Source organism: Tachyglossus aculeatus, chromosome 21 (genome assembly GCF_015852505.1).
Source record: "Tachyglossus aculeatus isolate mTacAcu1 chromosome 21, mTacAcu1.pri, whole genome shotgun sequence".
NCBI classification, from domain to species: Eukaryota; Metazoa; Chordata; class Mammalia; order Monotremata; family Tachyglossidae; genus Tachyglossus; species Tachyglossus aculeatus.
In genome coordinates this window covers 3,519,054-3,542,412 of record NC_052086.1, presented here as the reverse complement: position 1 = coordinate 3,542,412, position 23,359 = coordinate 3,519,054, and the positions used below count along the sequence as shown (strand labels likewise).

At 60.1% G+C, this 23,359-nt stretch overlaps 1 protein-coding gene across 1 annotated transcript; it reads left to right on the top strand.

Moving 5' to 3' along the window:
* The first annotated feature begins 1,011 nt into the window (after positions 1-1,011).
* On the top strand, positions 1,012-21,092 carry TBC1D10A (TBC1 domain family member 10A). The gene is made up of 9 exons (XM_038762365.1): positions 1,012-1,229; positions 11,971-12,070; positions 17,905-18,012; positions 18,423-18,529; positions 18,948-19,062; positions 19,163-19,228; positions 19,585-19,774; positions 20,096-20,250; positions 20,577-21,092. Exons 1-9 carry the CDS (start codon positions 1,012-1,014, stop codon positions 21,060-21,062), a joined length of 1,545 nt encoding a protein of 514 aa, XP_038618293.1. The 3' UTR covers positions 21,063-21,092.
* Positions 21,093-23,359: the final 2,267 nt, after the last annotated feature.

The window sequence follows — 23,359 nt, the reverse complement described above, 5'->3', positions numbered from 1 at the left end:
GGCGGGGCCGCCCGGGAAGGGAATGCTGCGGGCCGCTCGCTTGATTGACAGGCGGCGGGGCGCATGCGCGGGAGCCGGGGCGCCGCGAACCGCAGGGAGGGAGGGTGGGCGTCGGGAGCTCCCGGCGCTGATTGGCTGAGGGAGGCGGGTAGCCGAGGGGAGGGGGAGGGCGTTGGGAGTCTCCGGCGCTGATTGGCTGAGGGAGGAGAGGTGGTGAGGCGGGGAGCCAATGGGAGGAGGGCGTGGGAAGGGGCGCGGCCCTTCCGAGGGGGCCGGGTGGGGTGCTGCGCATGCGCACGAGCTGGGGTGCCGCGAGGGGAGGGGAGGGGGCGGGACTTGGGAGTCTCCGGCGCTGATTGGCTGAGGGAGGAGGGGCTGCGTGGGGGAGGGACTAAACCCCCGCTCCCCGGAGGCTGGTAGCCAATGGGAAGAGGGCGTGGGAAGGGACACGGCCCTTCCCCGGGGGCCGGCTGGGCTGCTGCGCATGCGCAGGAGTTGGGGCGCCTCTAGGGGAGGAGAGGGCGCGGGCGTTGGGAGTGTCCGGCGCTGATTGGCTGAGGCGGGAGGGGCTGCTTGGGGGGGGGACTAAACCCCCGCTCCCCGGAGGCGGGCAGCCAATGGGAAGAGGGCGTGGGAAGGGGCGTGGCCCGCTGCGCATGCGCACGGGCTGGGGCGCCGCGAGCCGAGGGCGGGGGAGGGCGTTGGGAGTCTCCGGCGCTGATTGGCTGAGGGAGGAGAGGCGGCGAGGCGTGGAGCCCATGGGAGGAGGGCGTGAGAAGGGGCGTGGCCCCACCAAGAAGGCCGGCTGGGCTGCTGCGCGTGCGCAGGAGCTATGGCGTCGCGAGGGGAGGGGGCGGGCGTTGGGAGTCTCCGGCGCTGATTGGCTGAGGGAGGCGAGGCGGCGAGGCGGGGAGCCAATGAGAGGAGGGCGAGGGAAGGGGCGGGGCCGGGCGGCTGAGGCGCGTCGTGTGAGGGGGCGTCGTGCGAGGGGCGTCGTAGGGCCCCGCGGCCATGGCGAAGCTCCGCGGGGAGCGGGGACACGGGGGCGACGGGGGCGGCGGCGGCGGCGGCCTGTCGGACCCCCCGGACCCCGGCGGCCCGGACCCCGCCTCCGCCTCGGACGAGCTGAGCCCCCCGGGCTCCCCCCCGGACTCCGAGCCCAACGGCTTCGCCCAGCGCCGCATCGACAAGTTCGGCTTCATCGTGGGCGCCCAGGGAGACCAGGCCAAGTGAGTCACACACACACATTCTCCCCCCCCCCCCCCGACAGACCCCCCCCACTGGGGACGCACAGGCCTCATGGCTTCAAATCCCGCCTCGCCCAAATGCCCGCGGGGGGACTTTGGCCGAGTCACTTCCCTTCCCTGGGCCTCAGTTCCCTCATCTGTCAAATGGGGATGAAGACTGGGAGCCCCCCCGTGGGACAACCCGACCATCTGGTAACCACCCTAGCGCTTAGAACAGTGCTTTGCACATAGTAAGCGCCTAATAAATGCAGTTATTATTATTATTGTTATTAAATCCCGGCTCCACCAATTGTCTGCTGGGTGACTTTGGGCAAGTCACTTCACTTCTCTGTGCCTCAGTTCCCTCATCTGTCAAGTGGGGATGAAGACTGGGAGCCCCCCCGTGGGACAACCTGATCACCTTGTAACCTCCCCAGCGCTTAGAACAGTGCTTTGCACATAGTAAGCGCCTAATAAATGCCGTTATTGTTATTATTATTAAATCCCGGCTCCACCAATTGTTCGCTGGGTGACTTTGGGCAAGTCACTTTCTTTCTCTGGACCTCAGTTCCCTCATCTGTCAAATGGGGATGAAGACTGGGAGCCCCCCCCGTGGGACAACCTGACCATCTGGTAACCTCCCCAGCGCTTAGAACGGTGCTTTGCACATAGTAAGCGCCTAATAAATGCTGTTATTATTATTGTTATTAAATCCCGGCCCCACCAATTGTCCGCTGGGTGACGTTGGCCAAGTCACTTCCCTTCCCTGGGCCTCAGTTCTCTCATCTGTCAAATGGGGATGAAGACTGGGAGCCCCCCCGTGGGACAACCTGATCACCTTGTATCCACTCTAGCGCTTAGAACGGTGCTTTCCACATAGTAAGCGCCTAATAAATGCCGTTATTATTATTATTAAATCCCGGCTCCACCAACTGTCCGCGGGGTGACTTTGGCCAAGTCACTTCCCTTCCCTGGGCCTCAGTTCCCTCATCTGTCAAATGGGGATGAAGACTGGGAGCCCCCCCGTGGGACAACCTGATCACCTTGTAACCACCCTAGCGCTTAGAACGGTGCTTTGCACATAGTAAGCGCCTAATAAATGCTGTTGTTATTATTATTATTATTATTAAATCCCGGCTCCACCAGTTGTCTGCTGGGTGACTTTGGCCGAGTCACTTCCCTTCTGTGGGCCTCAGTTCCCTCATCTGTCAAGTGGGGATGAAGACTGGGAGCCCCCCATGGGACAACCTGATCACCTTGTATCTCCCCCAGCGCTTAGAACAGTGCTTGGCACACAGGAAGCACTTAATAAATGCATTCATAGAGAAGCAGCGTGGCTCGGTGGAAAGAGCACAGGCTTTGGAGTCAGAGGTCATGGGTTCGAATCCAGGCTCCACCACAAGTCTGCTGTGTGACCTTGGGCAAGTCACTTAACTTCTCTGTGCCTCAGTTACCTCATCTGTAAAATGGGGATTAAGTTTGTGAGCCTCCTGTGGGACAACCTGATCACCTTGTAACCTCCCCAGCGCTTAGAACAGTGCTTTGCACATAGTAAGCGCCTAATAAATGCCGTTATTATTATTATTATTATTAATAATAAATCCCGGCTCCGCCAATTGTCCGCGAGGTGACTTTGGGCAAGTCACTTCGCTTCTCTGGGCCTCAGTTCCTTCATCTGTCAAATAGGGATGAAGACTGGGAGCCCCCCGTCCAACAACCTCACCACCTTATAACCACCTTAGCGCGTAGAACAGTGCTTTGCACGTAGTAAGCCGCTAATAATTGCCATTCTTATTATTATTATTAAATCCCGGCTCCGCCAATTGTCCACTGGGTGACTTTGGGCAAGTCACATCACTTCTCTGGTCCTCAGTTCCCTCATCTGTCAAATGGGGATAAATAATAATGATGATGGCATTTGTTAAGCGCTTACTATGTGCTGTTCTAAGCGCCGGGGAGGTTACAAGGTGATCAGGTTGTCCCACGGGGAGCTCACAGTCTTCATCCCCATTTGACAGATGAGGGAACTGAGGCCCAGAAAAGTGAAGTGACTTGCCCAAAGTCACACAGCTGACAGTTGGCAGAGCCGGGATTTGAACCCATGACCTCTGACTCCAAAGCCCGGGCTTTTTCCACTGAGACACTCTGCTTTTCTGTTATTATTTAGTAATAATAATAATGATGATGGTGTTTGTAAAGTGCTTACTATATGCCAAACACTTGTTATAATAGTAATAAAAAAAATGGCATTTATTAAGCACTTACTATGTGTAAAGCACAGTTTTAAGTGCTAGGGTGGTTACAAGGTGATGATCAGGTTGTCCCACGGGGGGCTCACAGTCTCAATCCCCATTTTACAGATGAGGGAACTGAGGCACAGAGAAGTGAAGTGACTGGCCCCAAGTCAGACAGCTAAGTGCTTAGAACACTGCTTTGCACATAGGAAGCGCTTAATAAATGCCATTAAAAAAATAAAGTGGCGGAGTCGGGATTTGAACCCATAACCTCTGACTCCAAAGCCCGGACTCTTTCCACTGAGCCACGCTGTTTCTCTGAGCACCCCCGCCCACCCCCTCGGATCCACCACTTGTCGGCTGTGGGATCTTGGGCAAGTCACTCCACTTCTCTGGGCCTCTCTTCCTCATCTTACATTTCCTCATCCCCATTTTACAGATGCGGTCACCGAGGCCCAGAGAAATGAAGTGACTTGTCCAGGGTCACACAACAGACATATACTATAATTATTATTAAATAGGTTTATTCACTCATTCGATCATATTTATTGAGCGCCTACTGTGTGCAGAGCACTGGACTAAGCGCTTGGGAAGTACAAATCGGCAACAACGGGCTCACGGTCTAGAAGGGGGAGACAGACAACAAAACAAAACATGTGTAAGTGTTTCTTAGGGACCAGTTACTGTACTAAGTGCTGGGGTAGATATCAGGTTGGACACAGTCCCTTGTCCCACAGGAGGCTCACGCTCTTAATACCCATTTTACGGATGAGGGAACTGAGGCACGGAGAAGTGATTTGTCCAAGGTCACACAGCAGATATGTAGCGGAGGTGGGATTAAAACCCAGGTCCTTCCGACTTCCAGGCCTGGGCTCTACCCACTAGGCCCCTCTCTTCCTCTTTATTTATGCCTCTTCCCCCATTTAATTTCCCCCCTTTTCCCTTTCCTCTTCTCCCTTTTTCCTCCCTTTTTGGCCTTCTCCTCTAAAAGGCCGGGCAGACACTCCCTAGTCTTTCCTCCCTCTCCTCTCTCACCTACCCTGTTCACCATCATAATGATTGCGGTGTTTGTCAAGTGCCTTACTATGTGCTAAGTGCGGGGGTAGATACACAATTATCAGGTCGGACACAGCCCCTTTCTGACACGGGGTTCCTGGTCTAAAGAGGCGGGAGAACAGGTATTTTTATCCTCATTTTACAGATGAGGAAACTGAGACCCAGAGACGTGAAACGACTTGCCCAGAGTCACAGGGCAGACAAGTGGCAAAACTGGAATTAGTATACAAGTCCCTCAACTCCCAGGCCTGGGCTCTTTCCACCAGCCTCCTGCTGACGTCAGTCAGTCGTATTTATCGACCGCTTACTGTGTGCGGAGTACTGCGCTAAGCACTTGGGGAGTACAATAAACACATTCCCTGCCCATAGCGAGCTTACGGTCTAGAGAGATGTTCAGACAGATGGTAACAAGCCCCCTGTTGCCCCCTAATCTCGAACATCTGGGACTGGGTGCTGCTTCTTTTGGAAATTGTCCCTCGCCCCCACCTTGAAAGGCTAAATTAAGCAATAATTGTGGTAGTTGTTACGCACTTACTCTATGCTAAGCACTGTTTTAAAGACTTGGGTAGACGCAAGATAATCAGGTTGGACACCACACGGGGCTCCCGGTCTTCATCCCCATTAAACAGTTGAGGGAACCGAGGCCCAGAGAAGTGAAGTGACTTGCCCAGGGTCACCCAGCAGACGTGTGGCAGAGCCGGGATTAGAACCCACAACCTTTGACACCCAGGCCCGGGCTCTTTCCACTGGGCCACACGGCAAAGCTCTGAGAAGCACCCAGGGTCTGGGACAGAAGGGCTGGGGGTGAGGGGTGGCAGCGGCGTGCCCGGGCTTCACCCGTAAATCACACCCACGGGGTTGCCGAGGCCCGGGGCTGGGGGAGATGCCCCGCGGGAGAGAGACACGCAAACCATCCCTGGAGTGGGAGCATCGCCTTCCCCTGGCTTCCGTTCCCTGGTTTTGGTTGTCTGCTTGTTTTTTAATTTTATTTTGGGGATTGGTTAAGCTCTTACTCTATGCCAGGCACTGGGGTAGAAGATACAGGCTAGTCAAGTCGGTCGCAGTCCCGTGCCCCCCATGGGGCTCACTGTCTTCATCCCCATTGTACAGATGAGGGAACTGAGGCACAGAGAAGTTAACCGACTTGCCCCGGATCACAGAGCAGACCGGCGGCGGAGCTGGGATTAGGCCTGGCTCCCCCTCCCCCGGCTTGTCTGCCCTTGCAGGAGCAGTTGTGGGGGGAGATGACACCCTGATCAATCAATCAATCGTATTTACTGAGCGCTTACTGTGTGCAGAGCACTGTACTAAGCGCTGGGGTGCTCGTGGGCAGGGGCACTCTGGTAGGAGGTGGCGATTGGTAGAAAGGCTTACTTTGTGCTGAACACTGAGCTAGACACCGGGTCGTCGCATCGAACTCGGTCCCTGACTCTCCTGGAGCCCACCGTCCAACTGGCGGTCTCCAGTTTTACAAAGGAAGAAACTGAGGCACAGGGAAGTCAAGGGAGTTGCCCGCAGGCCTTCAGTAGCCTAATGGTGGAGCTGGGATAATATAATAATAATATTATAACAGTGATGGTATCTGTTATAATAATATTGGTATTTGTTAAGCGCTTACTATGTGCCAAGCACTGTTCTAAGAGCTGGGGTAGATACAAGGTAATCAGGTTGTCCCATGTGGGGCTCACAGTCTTCATCCCCATTTTCCAGATGAGGGAACTGAGGCCCACAGAAGAGACTTGGCCAAAGTCACCTAGCTGACAAGTGGCGGGGCCGGGATTTGAACCCACGACCTCCGACTCCAAAGCTCTTACTATGTGTTTGCTAAGCACTGTTCTAAGTGCTGGGGTAGATACAAGCCTATCAGGTGGGACGCGGTCCCTGTCCCCCATGGGGCTCACATTCTTAATCCCCACTTTACAGATGAAGGAACCGAGGCCCAGAGAAGTGGAGTGGCTTCCCCAGGGTCACGCAGCAGACGAGTGGCAGAGCCGGAATTAGAACCCAGGTCCTTCTGATTCCCAGGCCCGGGCTCTTCCCACTAGGCCACGCTGCCTTCCCTGCGACTCGAACTCGGGGTCGTCCTGAGTTTTCCCACGAGACCTCGCCGCTTCTCACGTAGGTGTTCGGCCTCGGTGTCCCGGGCCCCCGGCCCGTTTCTTGCAGGGTTGGGGGCGAGGGCAGGTGAGGAAGACCGCAAGGGGGACGACGTGGGGAAGTGTAGCCCACTGGCCTGGCCTCACCCGGGAGAAGCCCAGCTTGACCGGCCATCCCGGGTTGTCGTAGGGGCCTGCCATCTGCGGGTGTTGGGGTGGGGGCTCTGGTGCCCGTGGACCAGCCTGGCAGCGGGCGGGAGCGCGGGCTCGTCTGCCCCGTGAGCTGGAGGCCGCACGGAGCCTGCGTCCCTGCCCCTGTTGGTCTGGGGGTGAGGCGGGGATCGCCCCTGGGGGTCTGAGGAGGACCCCTGCCCCTCCCGGGGGGGAGCCACCAGGCCTTCGGCCTCGTGTCTGGGCCCAACTCCCTCCGGCCACCCCCACAAAGTGACGTCCGCTCCACGAGCTCTGCCCGGGCACTCTCTGGTGGGCTTCCTGGCTGGGTGGTCCCGCACATGTGAAGCAGCTGGGGACGCCCGAGGTCATTTCTGGGTGGGCGAGCCGGCGGACGGGGGCAGGCGGCTTCCACAGCAGTGCCAGCTGGGCCCGCCCTGTTCCCCGGCCGGCCCGCGGCCTGGCGTTGCATGGAACAGCGGGCGGGGCTGGTCTCCTCCGGGAGATGCAGCTGCGGGCACGGGGGTGGCCGGTCAGGTGGCCCCCGCGGACTTTGTACCGCTTGGTTGGGTGAGCTGGGAGGGCCGGGGCCGGTCCGGTGGTGACCCCCCCCTACTCGGAGGGCACCGGGCCCGCCTGCCCACCGGCCCCCAGAAGAACCCTGGCCCTTGGGCTAGACTCTCCCCGCCTCAGGTGGTCATCAGCAGAGGGGGACACGGATAGCCCCGTGCTGTGGCCAGGCCAGGGAAGGGGCCGGTCGAAATCCCAGTTCCCTCGTGTCTCCAGGGCCAGGGGTGGGCTCCGGCCCGCTGCCCACCTCTCCCGGCCCCTCAGCTCCAGGAAGAGAGGGAGCCGCCCCCCTCCGCTCCCCCTGACTGTGCCCGCCACTCTTCCCCGCCCTGGCCGGCTGCCCTCTGTGCCCAGGGTCCGTGTCCGGGGGAATGGGGCCTCTCGTGGGTGTGGAGTTGGCAAATGCCACCGTGCTTCCAATGGGCTTCCTGCCACCTCCGGCCCCCGGGGCCCGGCCGGGGTCAAAGAGCCCCCCGGGGCCAGGCCGGGGTCAAAGAGCCCCCCTCCCTGTCTCCCTGGGGAAGATTCCCCGACAGCTGGACTCCCCCTGTGGGCTGGGCTTCCCCCCCACCCCATGGGCCGGGGTTCCCCTGGCCGCCCCTGCTCTCCCTCATGCCCTGCGTTCCTGGCCCGGGCCCCGGGGTGGCTTCCCCCAGCCTGCCATGCCCAGGCGTGTCCCCAGAGTGGACCAGCCTGATTTTCAGCCGGCTGGAGATCAGACCGGAGAGGACACGGGCGATGGAGGGACACAGAGAGAGAGAGAGAGCGGCAGGTGTGGCCAGAAGGGGAGAGGCCGGGAATGCCCAGCTGTCGGGGCCTGCCCAGGAATGCCGGGGATATGTGGGGAGGGGGCTCCCACCCGCCTCGGGGGCAGCCGCCACTGCATTTCTCTCTCCTGGGGGCACTTACATATAGCGTGGTGGACGTGAGGTGGTCTAGTCAGACCCAGTCCCTGCCCCACCTAGGGTTCACAGTCCTTCTTATCCCCATCTTACAGTTGAAGAGACCGAGGCCGAGTGAGCCGGCCACGGGCCCGCAGCGGGGCAGTGCCCGAGCCGCGACCGTCCGCCCCCGCCTACGCTGGGGCGGCCACAGGAGAATCCGGTCGGACCCGATCCCGTCCCACACGGGAGGGCGAGCGGGGACCGAAGCCCCATTTTACAGGCGAGGAGACAGACCCAGAGAAGGGAAATCGCTCGCCCAAGGTCACACAGCAGAAGCAGCGTGGCCTAGTGGATAGAGCCCAGGCCTGGGATTCAGAAGGACGTGCGTTCTGATCCCGAGTCCGCCCATGGTCAGCTGTGGGACCTTGGGCAAGTCACTTCAGGGCCTCAGTTCCCTCATCTGTAAAATGGGGATTAAGACTGTGAGTTCCTTGTGGGGCATGGACTGTGTCCAACCTGATTGTCTTGTATCCACCCCAGCGTGTAGTGTAGTGCTATAGTAAGCGCTTAACAAGTACCATCGTTGTTATTATGATGATGGTTTCCTTTCTTTTGGGTTTGATAGTAAAGCGGAAGTGGGAGGAGGGGCAGGGAGGCCGCCGCTTCCTGGCGCCGCCTCCACCTGGAAGCCCTGCTCTGCGGCCCCTCCAATTTCAGCGGCCCCCGGGCACGCCGATGTGGTCAGGGGCCGCTGAGAGCAGGGGGATCCCTCCCCGACAGATTCCGGGGCGGAGCCCCATTCAGGGGCCAAAAAACAGCACTGTGGCCTAGCAACAAGAGACCCGGCCTGGGACCTGGGTTCCAATTCCACTTCCTACCACTCCTTTTTTTTTTTTTTTTTTTTGGAAATGGTACTCCTTAAGCATTCATTCATTCATTCAATCGTATTTATTGAGCGCTTACTGTGTGCAGAGCCCTGTACTAAGCGCTTGGGAAGTACAAGTCGGCAACATATAAAGACGGTCCCTACCCCAAAACGGGCTCACAGTCTAGAAGGGGGAGACAGACAACAAAACAAAACACGTAGACGGGTGTCAAAGTCATCACAGTCATTTTCTAGACTGTAAGCCCACTGTTGGGAAGGGACCGTCTCTATATGTTGCCAACTTGTGCTTAGTACAGTGTACGCTTAGTACAGTGCTCTGCACATAGTAAGCACTCAATAAATACGATTGAATGAATGAATCAGAACAAATAGAATTAACTAGAGCACTGAACTATTTAGGTAGGTACTAGCTCATTAGGTTGGACACAGTCCCTGTCCCACATGGAGACGAGGAAGCAGTGTGGCTTAGTGGAAAGAGCCCCGGCTTGGGAGTCATAGGTCATGGGTTCTAATCCCGGCACCACCATTTATCGGCTGTGTGATTTGGGGCAAGTCATTTAACTTCTCTGGGCCTCATTTACCTCATCTGTAGAATGGGGATGAAGACTGTGAGCCCCACGTGGTGCAACCTGATTACCTTGTATCTACCCCAGCGCTTAGAACAGTGCTTGGCACATAGTAGACTGATTGATAGCTGGCTGGGCCAATCGGGCCTGTGGCCTGTCCGGGGTTGGGGGCGGGATCCCGGCAGGAGCCAGTCAATCAAGCCTATTTATTGAGCACTTACTGTTCATTCATTCATTCAACTGTATTTATTGAGATCTAACTGTGTGCAAAGTACTGTATTAAATACTTGAGAGAGGCGCCACTCTGACTCCCTTTATTTATCCCCCCCTCCCAGCCCCACGCCACTTATGTCCATATCTGTCATTTATTTTGGTTTATGACTCCCCGCCTAGACTGCAAACTCATTGTGCGCAGGGAATAAAATAAAAATAAATATTGGCATTTGTTAAGCGCTTACTATGTGCAAAGCACTGTTTTAAACGCTGGGGAGGATACAGGGCGATCAGGTTGTCCCACGTGGGGCTCACAGTCTTAATCCCCATTTTACAGATGAGGGAACTGAGGCCCAGAGAAGTTAAGTGACTTGCCCAAGGTCACACAGCAGACATGTGGTGGAGTTGGGATTCGAACCCGTGACCTCTGACTCCAAAGCCCGGGCTCTTTCCACTGAGCCACGCTGCTTCTCAGAATGTGTCTGTTATATTGTACTCTCCCAAGCACTTAGTACACAGTAAGCGCTCAGTAAGTGCAATTGACCGACTGCTGATTTATGGTACAGTGAGGACCTTGCTTTGGCCGAGGACGGTGGGTTTGGGGAGGGAATCGGACCAGTTCGGTGTGAGATTAATTGAACGTGGCTTATTGGAAAGTAGGATAGCCAACTGGAAAGAGCACAGGCCTGGGAGCCCAGAGGGTCTGGGTTCTAATTCCAGCTCTGCCAGGGGCCTGCTGTGTGACCTTGGGTAAGTCACTTCACTTCTGGGCCTCAGTCACCTCAACTGTAAAATGGGGATTAAATCCTACTCCCTCCTATTTAGACTGTGAGCCCCACATGAGACAGGGGCTGTATCTGACCTGATTATAGTCTATCTACCCTAGCACTTAGTAGAGTGCTTGGCACATATAAGTGGCTCACAAAAACCTCCCGGGGGCGGGGAAAAAAGTTTTGGCAAGACATCGATGTGGAGAGGTCCTGGAGGCAAGGAGGAAAAACGGAATTGTGGATTATGTGAGGGGTGTCCAGCCTGATGTGCTAATAATAATAATAATAGCATTTGTAAGCGCTATCCACCCCAGCGCTTAGTACAATGCCCAGCACATAGTAAGTGCTTAACAAATACCATGATTGTAATTATTATTAGGGGTAGGTGAGGAGAGGTAGATTTGGGACTCATCCGTGGAGAGTGGAAGGTGAAGTCACAGGAGTGGGTTAAGGTCCCCGAAATAGGGAGTGCCAGACAGACGGACGGGGTCACATCTCCCACCAGCCCACCCTGGGCAGTGAGGGCCACATCTTCTAGACTGTGAGCCCCCTGTTGGGTAGGGACTGTCTCTATATGTTGCCGACTTGTACTTCCCAAGCGCTTAGTACAGTGCTCTGCACATGGTATGCACTCAATAAATACGATTGATTGATTGATTGATCTCCCATGATCCCCCGGGCAAACCACTGGTACCCACTTGGAGAGTGGCTCTGGCGGGATGCCGGGTGTCGAGGTGTCGGGTTGTGGATTCCCATGGCCGTGCTCTGTCCACATGGGGCCGGAGTCCGTCTTTGAGGTGCTCCCAGCACTCTGCCGCTGGGAATCTCCTCCTCCTCCCTCCCCACGATCATCCCAGTCCGTCATCACCTTTTCATCACCCCACCCTCCGTCATCCCCCTTGCGTGGCTCAGTGGAAAGAGCCCGGGCTTTGGAGTCAGAGGTCATGGGTTCAAATCCCGGCTCCGCCAACTGTCAGCTGTGTGACTTCGGGCGAGTCGCTTCCCTTCTCTGGGTCTGTTACCTCATCTGTAAAATGGGGATTAAAACTGTGAGCCCCCCGTGGGACAACCTGATCATCTTGTAACCTCCCCAGCGCTTAGAACTGTGCTTTGCACGTAGTGAGCACTTAACAAATGCCATCATTATTATTATTATTATCACCCTCGCGCCTTGATCCCCCTCCATCTCTAGTTGACCCATGGAAGTTGGGAGCCAGCCCCGCAAGGGGCACGGGGTGGCCGTGAAGCCGGTGGGGCCGGGCCGGGAGGTCTAAGGCCCTGCCCTTTGACCCCCACAGGCTGGAGGAAGTCCCACTGGAGGTGCTCAGGCAGAGAGAGGCCAAGTGGTTGGACATGCTCAACAGCTGGGACAAGTGGATGGCCAAGAAGCACAAAAAGGTGAGGCGGGGGCGGCCGGACGGCGGGACCGGGGGACGTCTAGCGGCTGGGGCGGCGCCTCGGGGCCGTGGCCGAGGGCAGCGGGAGCCCGGGGCCTGGGACAGAGGAGTCTTTGGTTGTCGGTTTTCCGTTCTCTTAAGCACTTACTGTGTGCCAAGGATACGTATTTAAGCACTCACTATGTGCCAAGCACCCTTCTAAGCGCTGGGGTGGTTACAGCAGATGGGGTCGTGAGAAGCCGACTGGCACAGTGGGTAGAGCTTGATCCTGTGAGTCAGAAGGACTTAACCAGGTTCTGCCACTTGTCTGCCGTGTGACCTTGGGCAAGTCACCTCACTTCTCTGGGCCTCAGATCCCTTATCTGTAAAATGGGCATCGAGACTGTGAGCCCCACGTGGGACTTGGATTGTGTCCACCGATTTGCTTGTATCCACCCCAGCGCTTAGTACATTTCCCGGAGCGTAGTAAGCGCTTAACAAATACCATTATTATTACTATTTAAGCTAATCAGGTTGGACCCAGGCCTTACTGGACTAAGCCCCCCTTTTCCTCTGCTCCCCCTCCCCTCATCCCCACTCCTTCCCTCTGCTCTACCCCAGTCCCCGCCCCACAGCACTTGTGTGTATATATGAATGTATTTATAATTCTATTTATTTCATTAATGATGTGTATAGATGTGTAACTCTACTTATTTATCCGGATGCTATTGATGCCTGTTTACTTGTTTGGATATCTGTCTCCCCGCTTCAAGACTATGACCCCGTTGTGGGCAGGGATGGTCTCTATTTGTTGCCGAATTGTACTCTCCAAGAGCTTAGTACAGTGCTGTGCGCACAGTAAGCGCTCAGTAAATACGATTGGATGAATGACCATGGGACTCACATTCTAGGTAAGAGAGGGTAGGATTTAATCGCCATTTTACAGATGAGCAAACTGAGGCCCAGAAGTGAAGTGACCTGCCCTAGGTCATACAGCAGAGAGGTAGCAGAACTGGGATTAGAATCAAGGTCTTTTGCTTCCTAGGCCCAGTCTCTTTCCACTAGACAGTTCTTTTGTTTGATTTTAATGGTGTTTGTTAAGCATTTACTATGTGCCAAGCGCTGGGGTAAATAGAGGTCAATCAGCTTGTACACAGTCCCTATCCCACCTAGGGCTCCCAGTCTCAATCCCCATTTTGCAGATGAGGAAACTGAGGCCCAGAGAAGTGAAGTGACTTGCCCAGGGTCTCAGCAGAGCCGGGATTAGAACCCAGGTCCTTCTGACCGCCTGGTCCGGGCTCTAGCCGTGAGGCCACGCTGCTTCTCAGTTGGAGGCTCTCTTTCTCCCAGCGCCATCCCCTCGGCTTCCCTTCCCTGAGTGTGGGCTGTCAGGACTCCCCGTCCCTCCCCAGTCTGAGAGGATCACCAGAGGACCGGCCGTATGTAGGGAGCGACCACTGGACTCGGCGCACTGTACTGAGCGTTTCGGAAAGTCCAGCGGCTCTCCGGGATACGTTCCCTGCCTGCCCACGGGGGCTTCGGCTGCAACGGGGGAGACGGACAAAGCCGTGGGTACGGCGGACAAAGCCGTGGGTACGCGGGTGTGGTCGGGAGGCTGTGACCTGCCCAGTTGTCTCTGTTATTATTATTATTATTATTATAATGGCATTTGTTAAGCGCTTACTATGTGCAAAGCACTGTTCTAAGCGCTGGGGGGGGATACAAGGTGATCAGGTTGTCCCACGTGGGGCTCACAGTCATCATCCCCATTTTACAGATGAGGTAACTGAGGCTCCGAGAAGTTAAGTGACTTGCCCAAGGTCCCACAGCAGACATGCGGCGGAGGCGGGATTTGAACTCATGACCTCTGACTCCAAAGCCCGTGCTCTTTGCACTGAGCCATGCTGCTTCTCTGTTGACGGGCACGGGGGCGGCGGACGGAGGGGGGGCGCGGACCTGGACGTGGTAATGGCAGAGAGGGCACGGACTGGCCGACCGAGCGGTTGCCCCGGCCCGGTGCCAGCTCCGCTCCCGTTACGGAGGCGCACCCCTGGGCAGCCCGCTGGGAGTCCCCCAGTCCGACCACAGCGTCGGGCAGACTTCCGGGCCGTGCCCCCTGGCCCCGAGGGACCCGACGGCGGGCTCTGTGCTAGCCCCTCGGCGATGGGAGCTGGCTTCCTGTTCCCCTTTCCCTCGGACCGGGCAGCTGGACGTCTGGCTGCTGGCAGGGTCCTGGTGGGTCTGGTGCCCGGGCTGGCCCAGTAGGGCGCATGGTATCCCTGCCGGGTGCTCCGCCTCGGCTCTGCTGGTGCCCCCGGCCGTCCGACTGGGCCCGCGCTCCCCCTCCCCTGATTGGACTCCTCAACCTGGGACGCGGGACACCGGGCAGGTGGCTCGCTAGGAATGGGCCCGTGTAGGCTGGGAGGGGGGCCCTGCCCATCCCGCCGGGGCCACTCGGCATCACCCGGGTCCCTTCAGGGAAGCATCTGGAGCAGGCCGTGGCCCCCACCCGGCCCCCAGGACCTCCCCAAGGCCGCCCCCTTCCCTCCTCCCCGCCACGTGGCCAGCCTGGCCTGTTGGGGCCTAGTCCGGCCACAGCATGGGAGACTCCAAGGTTGGGTATTTTCCCCTCAGCGGGGGCAGGCAGACCCTCTTCCTCTTCTCTCCGCCCTCCCCTTGCCCCCTAGGGTGGGCTGCGGGCAGGGGACGCCCCGGGCTGGGACCCCAATTCCTCAGTCCCGTCTGCAGCTTCCTCTGTCTTGGGGGCCACCGCCGCTTCCCAGGAGGGCTTGGGGCTTCTTCCTTGCTCTCCTGCCCACGCCCTTCCAACCCTGTCCTCCCTCTGTGGGGACCCCGGGGGGGCCGTCCCCGACCCACCGCCACCCGGCGGAGCGGGACCAACAGGTCGGGCGGGTGGGGGTTCCGGCCCGCCCCTCCTCTCTGGCCGGTGTCACCGGACCACCCCACCGAGGCCCGCCGGGCGGGTGCAGGGAGCGAGCCTTGCCACTTGTCGAGCTGCGGCTGCCCCTGCCCTCCCCCACGCAGCTGACGAAAATCAGGGGTCCATAGGGGTTGGACACAGATGGAGGGAGGGCAGCCCGGCGGGCGAGGAAGCTGAGGGTCAGGGGGCACTTGGAGAGCGGGCCTCTGCCGGAGACAGCGGGCCCTCGCTCTAGTAGTAGTAGTAGTAGTAGTAGCCACCGCCTTCTCTCCCGAGAGCCTGCTGGGTACTGTGCCCCGCACTGTGCCCCCCCACCCTCCCACAGGCCTGCCGCCCCCGGGGCTGTTCCCGATGGGATCGGCAGCAGTGTGTGGGTGTTTCCCGTAATTCCCTTCCAGGCCCTCATCTGCTGCCGACAGGGAGAGCCGCTCCCAGCGTCCATCTGGGTCCTCATCCCTGCCCCTTCTCCCTCTCCTTCTTCTCCTTCTTCTCCTTCCTCTCCTTCCTCTCCTTCCTCCTCCTCCTTCCTCCTTCTTCTTCCTCCTTCTTTTTCTTTCTTCTTTCTTCTTTCTCCTCTGCCTAAAGCATCCCCGCCGCCACCCACTCAGCAGTTTCCCCGGGCCTCCCCACCCGGGAGGCAGAGGTCTGCTGCAGTCAGAGAAGCAGCCTGGCGTCGTGGGCAGAGCACCGGCCTGCGGGGCAGAACAGTCTGGGTTCTAATCCCGCCTCCGCCGCTCGTCTGCCGTGCAGTCTCGGGCAAGTCGCTTCCCTTCCCTGTGCCTCGGTTACCGCATCTGTAAAAATGGGGATTAAGACCGGGGGCCTCATGAGGGGCAGGGTCTGTGTCCAACCCGATTAACTCGTATCGACCCCAGTGCTTGGAATGGTGCTTGGCACGTAGTAAGCGCCTTAACTAGTACCAGAGTGATTCATTATTAGCTGCAGCAGTCTGAAGGGTGGCTCCGGCCCCCCTCCTCTTTCTTGCCTCTCCCTCCCTCCCTCCCTCCCTCCATTTTCTTTTGCTTCTGTCCCTGCTGCTCCTCCCCTGTCCCTGTCCCTTTCCCAGGGCCACGGGCATGGTGTGGGTTTTGGCCGTCTCTCCCGGGAGGTCGATGCAGACCTCCCCGGACGGATCTGTCAGGGCTCCCGGGGAGGGTGGCACCCGACGCTTCCCTCCCCACCCTCAGTTCTGCCCCTCGGGGTCGGGGGGGAAGAGTCAGAGTCGTCCCCAAGCCGCCCAGGCCGTAGGGACCTTGGCAGGTTGTGGGAAGGGATCTCAGCACTCTCCCTGTCCGACGGCCCTCCCCGGCCCCTCTGAAATTTTAGATTAGGTCGGATATGGGGGGAGATGGGAGAGGTGAGCAGATGCCATGCGTTAGCCTGGCCCCCGCTGAGGCCGAGGGCTCGGGCAGAGCGTAGGCCTGCCACTGCCTCTCAGTAGCCTCCTCTCCAGCTTTGGGGTACACTTGTCCTTTACCCCACCACCTTATGTGTGCACACGCACACACAGCTCTTTCGTGGTGATGTCTCCCCCAGCCCTGAGCACAGGATGAACGCCATAACCGACTCCTCCCCGGTGGCCGTGGCAGGGCCCTTTCGGTTACATAAGCATTTGTCCTGAGGCAGCTCTGTGGAAGGAAGCCGGGGGCGGGGCCCCGGCTCCGGGGAAACCCAGATTCTTTATTAAGACCAGAAGCCGGGTAGGCCCCGGAGCGGGCCTGGGCTGGGTGGGGGCTTTGGTGATTGTGGGGGAGGGCCCGGGATGGACAGGACGTCGCAGGGTGGGGGAACAGAAAAGTCACCGAACTGCCCGCTGTTCGGTCCTTGTAGGATCCTCTACCCCAGGCTCTCGCCTTCTGCCCCGACCTTGTTGCCACCCTTGCCCAGCTGGGCATCGAGCGGCCGGCTCTGAAGCTGGGTCTGGCCCCCCCGGGACTCCAGGTCCGCTCAGAGTTCCCTGCCCACCTCCGCCAGCCGCTGACTTCAGTCAGGAAAGCCCCGTTCTCGGCCGCCCAGCTGGCTCCGGCCCGAAAGAGCCAGGGCAGGAGAGGGGGATCGCCCCCAGAAAAGTCGGGGCTGACAGGGTCCGCCCCAGTCGCCCCGGCCGGGTTGCTGTGGGCCATTTCTGCTCGCTGCTGTCATCCTGAGGTGGCCTCATTTCAAGTCCAGGCTAGGGTGACCCAGCTATTGAGAGTCCTCAAGCATCAGTCCAACAGTGGTATAATAAATAATAATAACGATGGCATTTCGTTCAATCGTATTGAGCGCCTACTGTGTGCAGAGCACTGTTCTAAGCACTTGGGAAGTACAGTTCGGCAACAAATAGCGACAGTCCCTGCCCACAACGGGCTCACCGTATTTATTAGGCACTTACTATGTGTCAAGCACTGTTCTAAGCACTGGGGTAGGTACAGGGTAATCAGGTTGGACACAGTCCCTGTCCCCCGTGGGGCTCACAGGCTTAATCCCCATTGCCAGATGAGGGAACTGAAGCCCAGAGAAGGGAAGCGACTTGCCCAAGGTCACACAGCAGACAAGGGGCAGAGGCGGGATCAGAACCCAGGTCCACCCGAGTCCCAGGCCCGGGCTCTATCCCCTGGGCCCCGCGATGGAGTGCCCACTATGCGCAGAGCACTCCGGTAGTTTTAGCTGATACGGTCCCCGCCTTTGAGCAGCTCCTGGTTTCGCGGGGGACGGAGACCTGGAAATCGTTCAGCGGTCGGAGGAAGAAGCTGCCAGAGGCAGAGTGGTCCTACGGGGGGGGGGCCCACCTCGCTCCCCAATTCCCACTTCCTTTCCACCCAGAGGCCTGGGCGGTCTCCCCAGGCTCCCGGGAAAGCGTCCCCGGGCGTGGGTTCCGGCTGTGGTGATTCGCGCCCGGAGATTGACGCCGGCCGACCTCTGTCCCGTTGCAGATCCGGCTGCGGTGCCAGAAGGGGATTCCCCCGTCTTTGCGGGGCCGGGCCTGGCAGTACCTCTCCGGGGGCAAGGTCAAGCTGGAGCAGCACGCGGGCAAGTTCGATGTAAGCTTCGGCTTCCTCTCGGGGACTTTCTCTTCGGCCCCTCTCCCCGCCGTCCCGACCTCTTGTCTGTCTCCTGCCCCAAGTCAGACCCACCTGGGTGAGGTGGCTGAGGGTAGGCCCCTCGTGGGCAAGGGTGGCTGGCATCTACCGACTTGGTCCCTTCCCAAGCACTCTGCGTGCGGTAAGCGCTCAAGAAATGCCAGCGATGGACTGCTTCCAGCCGGATGACCAGACTAGGCCTCTCACTTAACTGTGGGCAGGGTCTCTGTCCCTACGGAGTCTTCTAACTGCCAGGCCTCCCGCCTGCCGGAGGCTGATTTCAGGCCCGTCGGGCCAACCCGGAGCTGGGCCCTGCCCCTCGTGGCCCCCCAACCCCTCTGACCCGCCCCTGCTCTTCATGGCCCCCCCAGGATCTGGACACCTCCCCGGGGGACCCAAAGTGGCTGGACGTGATCGAGCGCGACCTACACCGGCAGTTCCCTTTCCACGAGATGTTTGTGTCCCGGGGCGGCCATGGGTAAGTGGGGCCGGGTCCCACCCCCAGCCCGGTGGGGCTGTGCCAGTCCCCTGCCCGCCGTCGCTCTCTGTTTCTCCATTTCCGGGCGGAGGCCGGTCGGGTCAGCACAGAGGCCCGGCCGTGGAGGCGCAGTTGATCCCCGGCAGGGCCTGGCTTGGGCGTGGGCGGCTTCCTGCTGAGTGCCCTCCTCCGGACGGGGCCCCAGTCGGGGCCCCAGTCGGTCCCCCGCTCCAATCGGGGGCCGGTGGCAGCGTCGGGAAAGGAGCCCCGGTGCAGGCCCCACTCTTCCCTCGTGCGGCATTCACGTCCCCTCACGTTCCCTGTCTTCTGGCGGACGGCCCTGAGGCCTGGAGCCTGCCCGAGCCCCCCGCCGTTTCGACCCACCCCTCCTCACCGCCCCCTCCTACCCACCCCGTAGCCAGCAAGACCTGTTCCGGGTGCTGAAGGCCTACACCCTCTTCCGCCCCGAGGAGGGCTACTGCCAGGCCCAGGCCCCCATCGCCGCCGTCCTGCTGATGCACATGCCCGCCGAGGTACTGCCCGCCGGGCCGGGGAAGGGCGGGAGGGACGGCTGCTCGACGGCGGCGGCTCGACTCTGACCGTCCCCTTTTCTCTCTCTTTCTGTCCTGGCAGCAAGCCTTCTGGTGTCTGGTGCAGATCTGTGAAAAATACCTGCCCGGCTATTACAGCGAGAAGCTGGTAGGTCCCGGGGCCGGGCTCTCCGCGCCAGCGCCGCGGCTCAGATCGCGGCCCTCGGGCAACCCTCATCCCGCCCTCCGTCCGCTCCGTGGCTTCCGGGTGGTCCCCGGCTGCGGGCCGACGGGTTTTTTTCCTCCTCCCCCCGATCGTGGCTGAGCCTGGATGCCTCTGGGAAGGGGCGGTAACCGCCACCGGGGAGAGTAGAGTGGGAGCAGAAGCTGCGTCCCTGGGTGCCCCCTGCCCCCGGGGAGCTCACGCTTGACCGGCCGGGGCAGACGGGTGGAGCCGATGATCCCGGACGGATCCCGGGACTCAATCCGGCCAGACTCGGAGGTCCCGCCCCCGCTCCCCCGCAGGAAGCCATCCAGCTGGACGGGGAGATCCTGTTCTCGCTGCTGCAGAAGGTGGCCCCGGTGGCCCACAAGCACCTGAGCAAGCAGAAGGTGGACCCCATCCTCTACATGACCGAGTGGTTCATGTGCGCCTTCTCCCGCACCCTCCCCTGGAGCTCCGTGCTGCGCGTCTGGGACATGTTCTTCTGCGAGGGTGGGTGCCGCCCGCCCCCCGCCATCACACCCGCCCATCGCCATTTCAGTGCGAGCGGTTTCCCCAGGGCCACACTTCCTCCGCCCCGCTCCACGTTGGGCTTCCGGGCACCGGGCCCGACCGTCCCGTTGCCCTCCTCCCCCAGCCCTGGGGTGAGCCGCGCCCCCCGCGGCTCCGGCCCTCCTTTGGACCTGTCGCTGCTTCCCTGGCGGTGCCGCCCACACTCCCTACACCGAACCCCCCCATCCAAAGCTTGGCCCCGGCCCCCGGGGGGGCTCTTCCCCCCTGGAGGAGCCGCCCGAGCCCCTCGCTTCCCTGCAGGTGTGAAGATCCTGTTCCGGGTGGGGCTGGTTCTGCTGAAGCAGACGCTGGGCTCGTCCGAAAAGCTCAAGGCCTGCCAGGGCCAGTACGAGACCATGGAGCGGCTGAGGACCCTCAACCCCAAGATCATGCAGGAGGCCTTCCTGGTTCAGGAGGTGCGTGGGGACGGGGGGAGGTCCCCGCCTGGAGCCGGCCCACCCCCAAGCTGCTCTCATTCATTCACTCATTCGCTCAGTCGTATTTATTGAGCGCTTACTGTGTGCAGAGCACTGGACCGAGCGCTTGGGAAGGGCAGTGGGGCGACCATCACTCCCCAACAACGGGCTCAGAGTCGAGATAAGGGGGGAGGCTGAGGCTCTGAGTGACGGAGGGGGCGGGAGGCCGGGCCGGGCACCGCTTTCCCGGGCTGAGCCGGGGCGAGAGCGGGCGGTTGGGTTTGGCGGGCACTGACGGACGCCCCCCGCCCCCCGGGGGGGTCCAGGTGGTGGAGCTGCCCGTGTCGGAGCAGCAGATCGAACGCGAGCACCTGATCCAGCTGCGCAGGTGGAAGGAGACGCGGGGCGAGCTGCAGTGCCGCTCCCCGCCGCGGCTGCACGGCGCCAAGGCCATCAGCGAGGCCGAGCCCGCCCTCGGCCGGGCCCTGGCCCCCGTCCCCTCCATCCGCCTGCCCCCGCCCGGCCAGCCGCCCGCCGCCGGCCCCAAGAGCAAGCTGCAGCGCCAGGCGGAGAAGGAGCGGGAGAAGCAGCGGCAGAAGGAGGAGAAGCAGCGGCAGAAGGAGGAGAAGCAGAGGAAGAAGCAGGGGAAGGGCAGCCTGGCGGGCGGGGCCCCCCAGGATGCCCGAGACCCACCCCAGACCCCCGCGGCCGAGGCGCCCAGAGCCGCCGGCGACGCCATCCTGGACTCTCCCCGCCGCCACCGGTCCGAGGAGAGTCTGAACTCGCAGGGGAGCGAAGACACCTACTTGTAACCGGGCGGTCGGGGGGCGAGGCGGGGGAAGGCCAGGGGGAGGGCACCCGCCCCTTCCGGGCTCTGATGCCCCTTAGGACGGACGGGGTCACGGACCCGGGTCTTGTGCGACTCGGAATATTGTGACCCGGGGGCTGGGGGGCCCCGCTGGAGCCGACCCCGTTTTCCCACCGCCCTCGCCGTCGGACCTGGGCCGCGTCCCAGTCAAGAGCGATGCAGACACTACAGCGGTTCCGGGGGCCGGAGGGAGGGCGGCCCCACCCCACCCCCCAGCAGTCCACGCTGACCGTTGGCTCAACCAGCCTCTCCCAAGAGCCAGCGGGGCAGCTTGAAGGCACACGTGGGCCAGCGCGCCCCTCCTTTGGCTCCCTGGGGGCTACAGGGGGGGCCGCGGTTGGCCCCGGTTCTGCTACCCACGCCCCCCGACCCCCAGTATTACTTTACTAGCCGGGCCACGTCCGGCCCGCTTCGGGGCTTGTGGGCCTGTTCACCTCGCCCCTCCTCGTTGACTATTTAGGCCCCTCCTAGTATTAATAACTCAGCCTGGGCAGAGCCCGGGCCGCGGGAGGGAGTGGACGGTTGGGCCCCTCGGCCACCTCCTCCTCCCTCTCCCTCAGCGCGGCGTGGAGTGACCGCTCCACGCAGTCGGGACCAGTGAAATCCAGAGCTTCCTTCGATTCCGGGGCCTCCGCCCCTCAACCCCCTCCCGGACCCGGCCGGAGCGGGGGGTTAGGGCTGTGGCCCCCACTGGGCGTGCGTGTGCAGGGAGCGTGGGCATCCTATCCCACGGGGGCGGGCCGGAGCGGGAAGGCCACGGCAGCCACCGGGAGCTTTTCCACTGGGTGGGACACGGGCCGGGGCCGGGGGGTGGCTTTTCTTTATGTAAAATAATCCACGGTTTTGTACAGAAATAAAGGGGGTTCTGTAAAGGGCCGGCCTGCCGTGTCTTCCTGGGGGGACGAGGGAGGTTCCCACGGCCCCGGGCCCACCTCTCCTCACGCGGCCGGACTCCGAATCCCGGGTGCCCGAGAGCCCCTGCCCCTCTCCTCTTCTAGCCCCTCGCCCCGCCAACCGGCCCCAGCGTCCACGCTTCCGTCCCCCCAGCCCGGGGGGCGTCCCGTTCTGCGGTGGGGTGGGACCTGACTGCTTAGACGACCACCCTCTTTTGGGTCTGTTTGGTTCTGTTCTCTGTCTCCCCCTTTTAGACTGTGAGCCCACTGTTGGGTAGGGACTGTCTCTATGTGTTGCCAATTTGTACTTCCCAAGCGCTTAGTACAGTGCTCTGCACATAGTAAGCGCTCAATAAATACGATTGATTGATTGATTGGGTCCCTCCCTCGGTTTCCTCTACCCTGACGGTAGGAAGTCCAAAGGCAAAATGAAATAGGAGGAGAAACGCTGACCGCGCGCAAGTCCGGACAAACGAGCGCAGCCCCCCTGCCCCGGGGACGTGGGTCCGGCCCTGAATTCAATCGATAGTATTTATTGAGCGGTTAACTGTATGTGAGAGTGCTGTACTAAGCGCTTGGGGAAGGACAGTAGAAGAGAGTTGTGAGGTAGGTTCCCGGCCCATAAGGAGTTTATCGTCCAGCCGAGAGTCGGCAGAATAATAATGGTTCATTCATTCAATCGTATTTATTGAGCGCTTACTGTGTGCAGAGCACTGTACTAAGCCCTTGGGAAGTACAAGTTGGCAACATATAGAGACGGTCCCTACCCAAAAGCGGTAACGATTGTATTAATAATAGTTACGGTATTCAATCAATCAATCAATCATATTTATTGAGCGCTTACTGTGTGCAGAGCACTGTACTAAGCGCTTGGGAAGTACAAGTTGGCAACGTATAGAGACGGTCCCTATTCATTAAGCGCTTACTATGTGCTAGGCATAGTACTGAGCGCTGGGATGGATACAAGCAAATTGGGTTGGACACAGTCCCTGGTTCACATGGGGCTCACAGTCTCCATCCCCATTTTCCAGATGAGGGAACTGAGGCACAGAAAACGTGAAGTGACGGAGACGCCCGGTCGGGCCCCGGCCTGGGGCTTGGCTAATTGGGTTGCCTCGTCTCCAAGGGCAAATTCACTCTGTCAGTGGAAAGAGCACGGTCTTGGGAGTCACAGGTCGTGGGTTCTAATCCCGGCTCCTCCACTTGTCTGCTGTGGACCTTGGGCAAGTCACTTCGTTTCTCTGTGCCTCAGTTACCTCATCTGTCAAATGGGGATTAAGACTGAACCCCATGTGGGACAACCTGATTACCCTGCATCTACCCTAGCGCTTACAACAGTTCTTGGCAC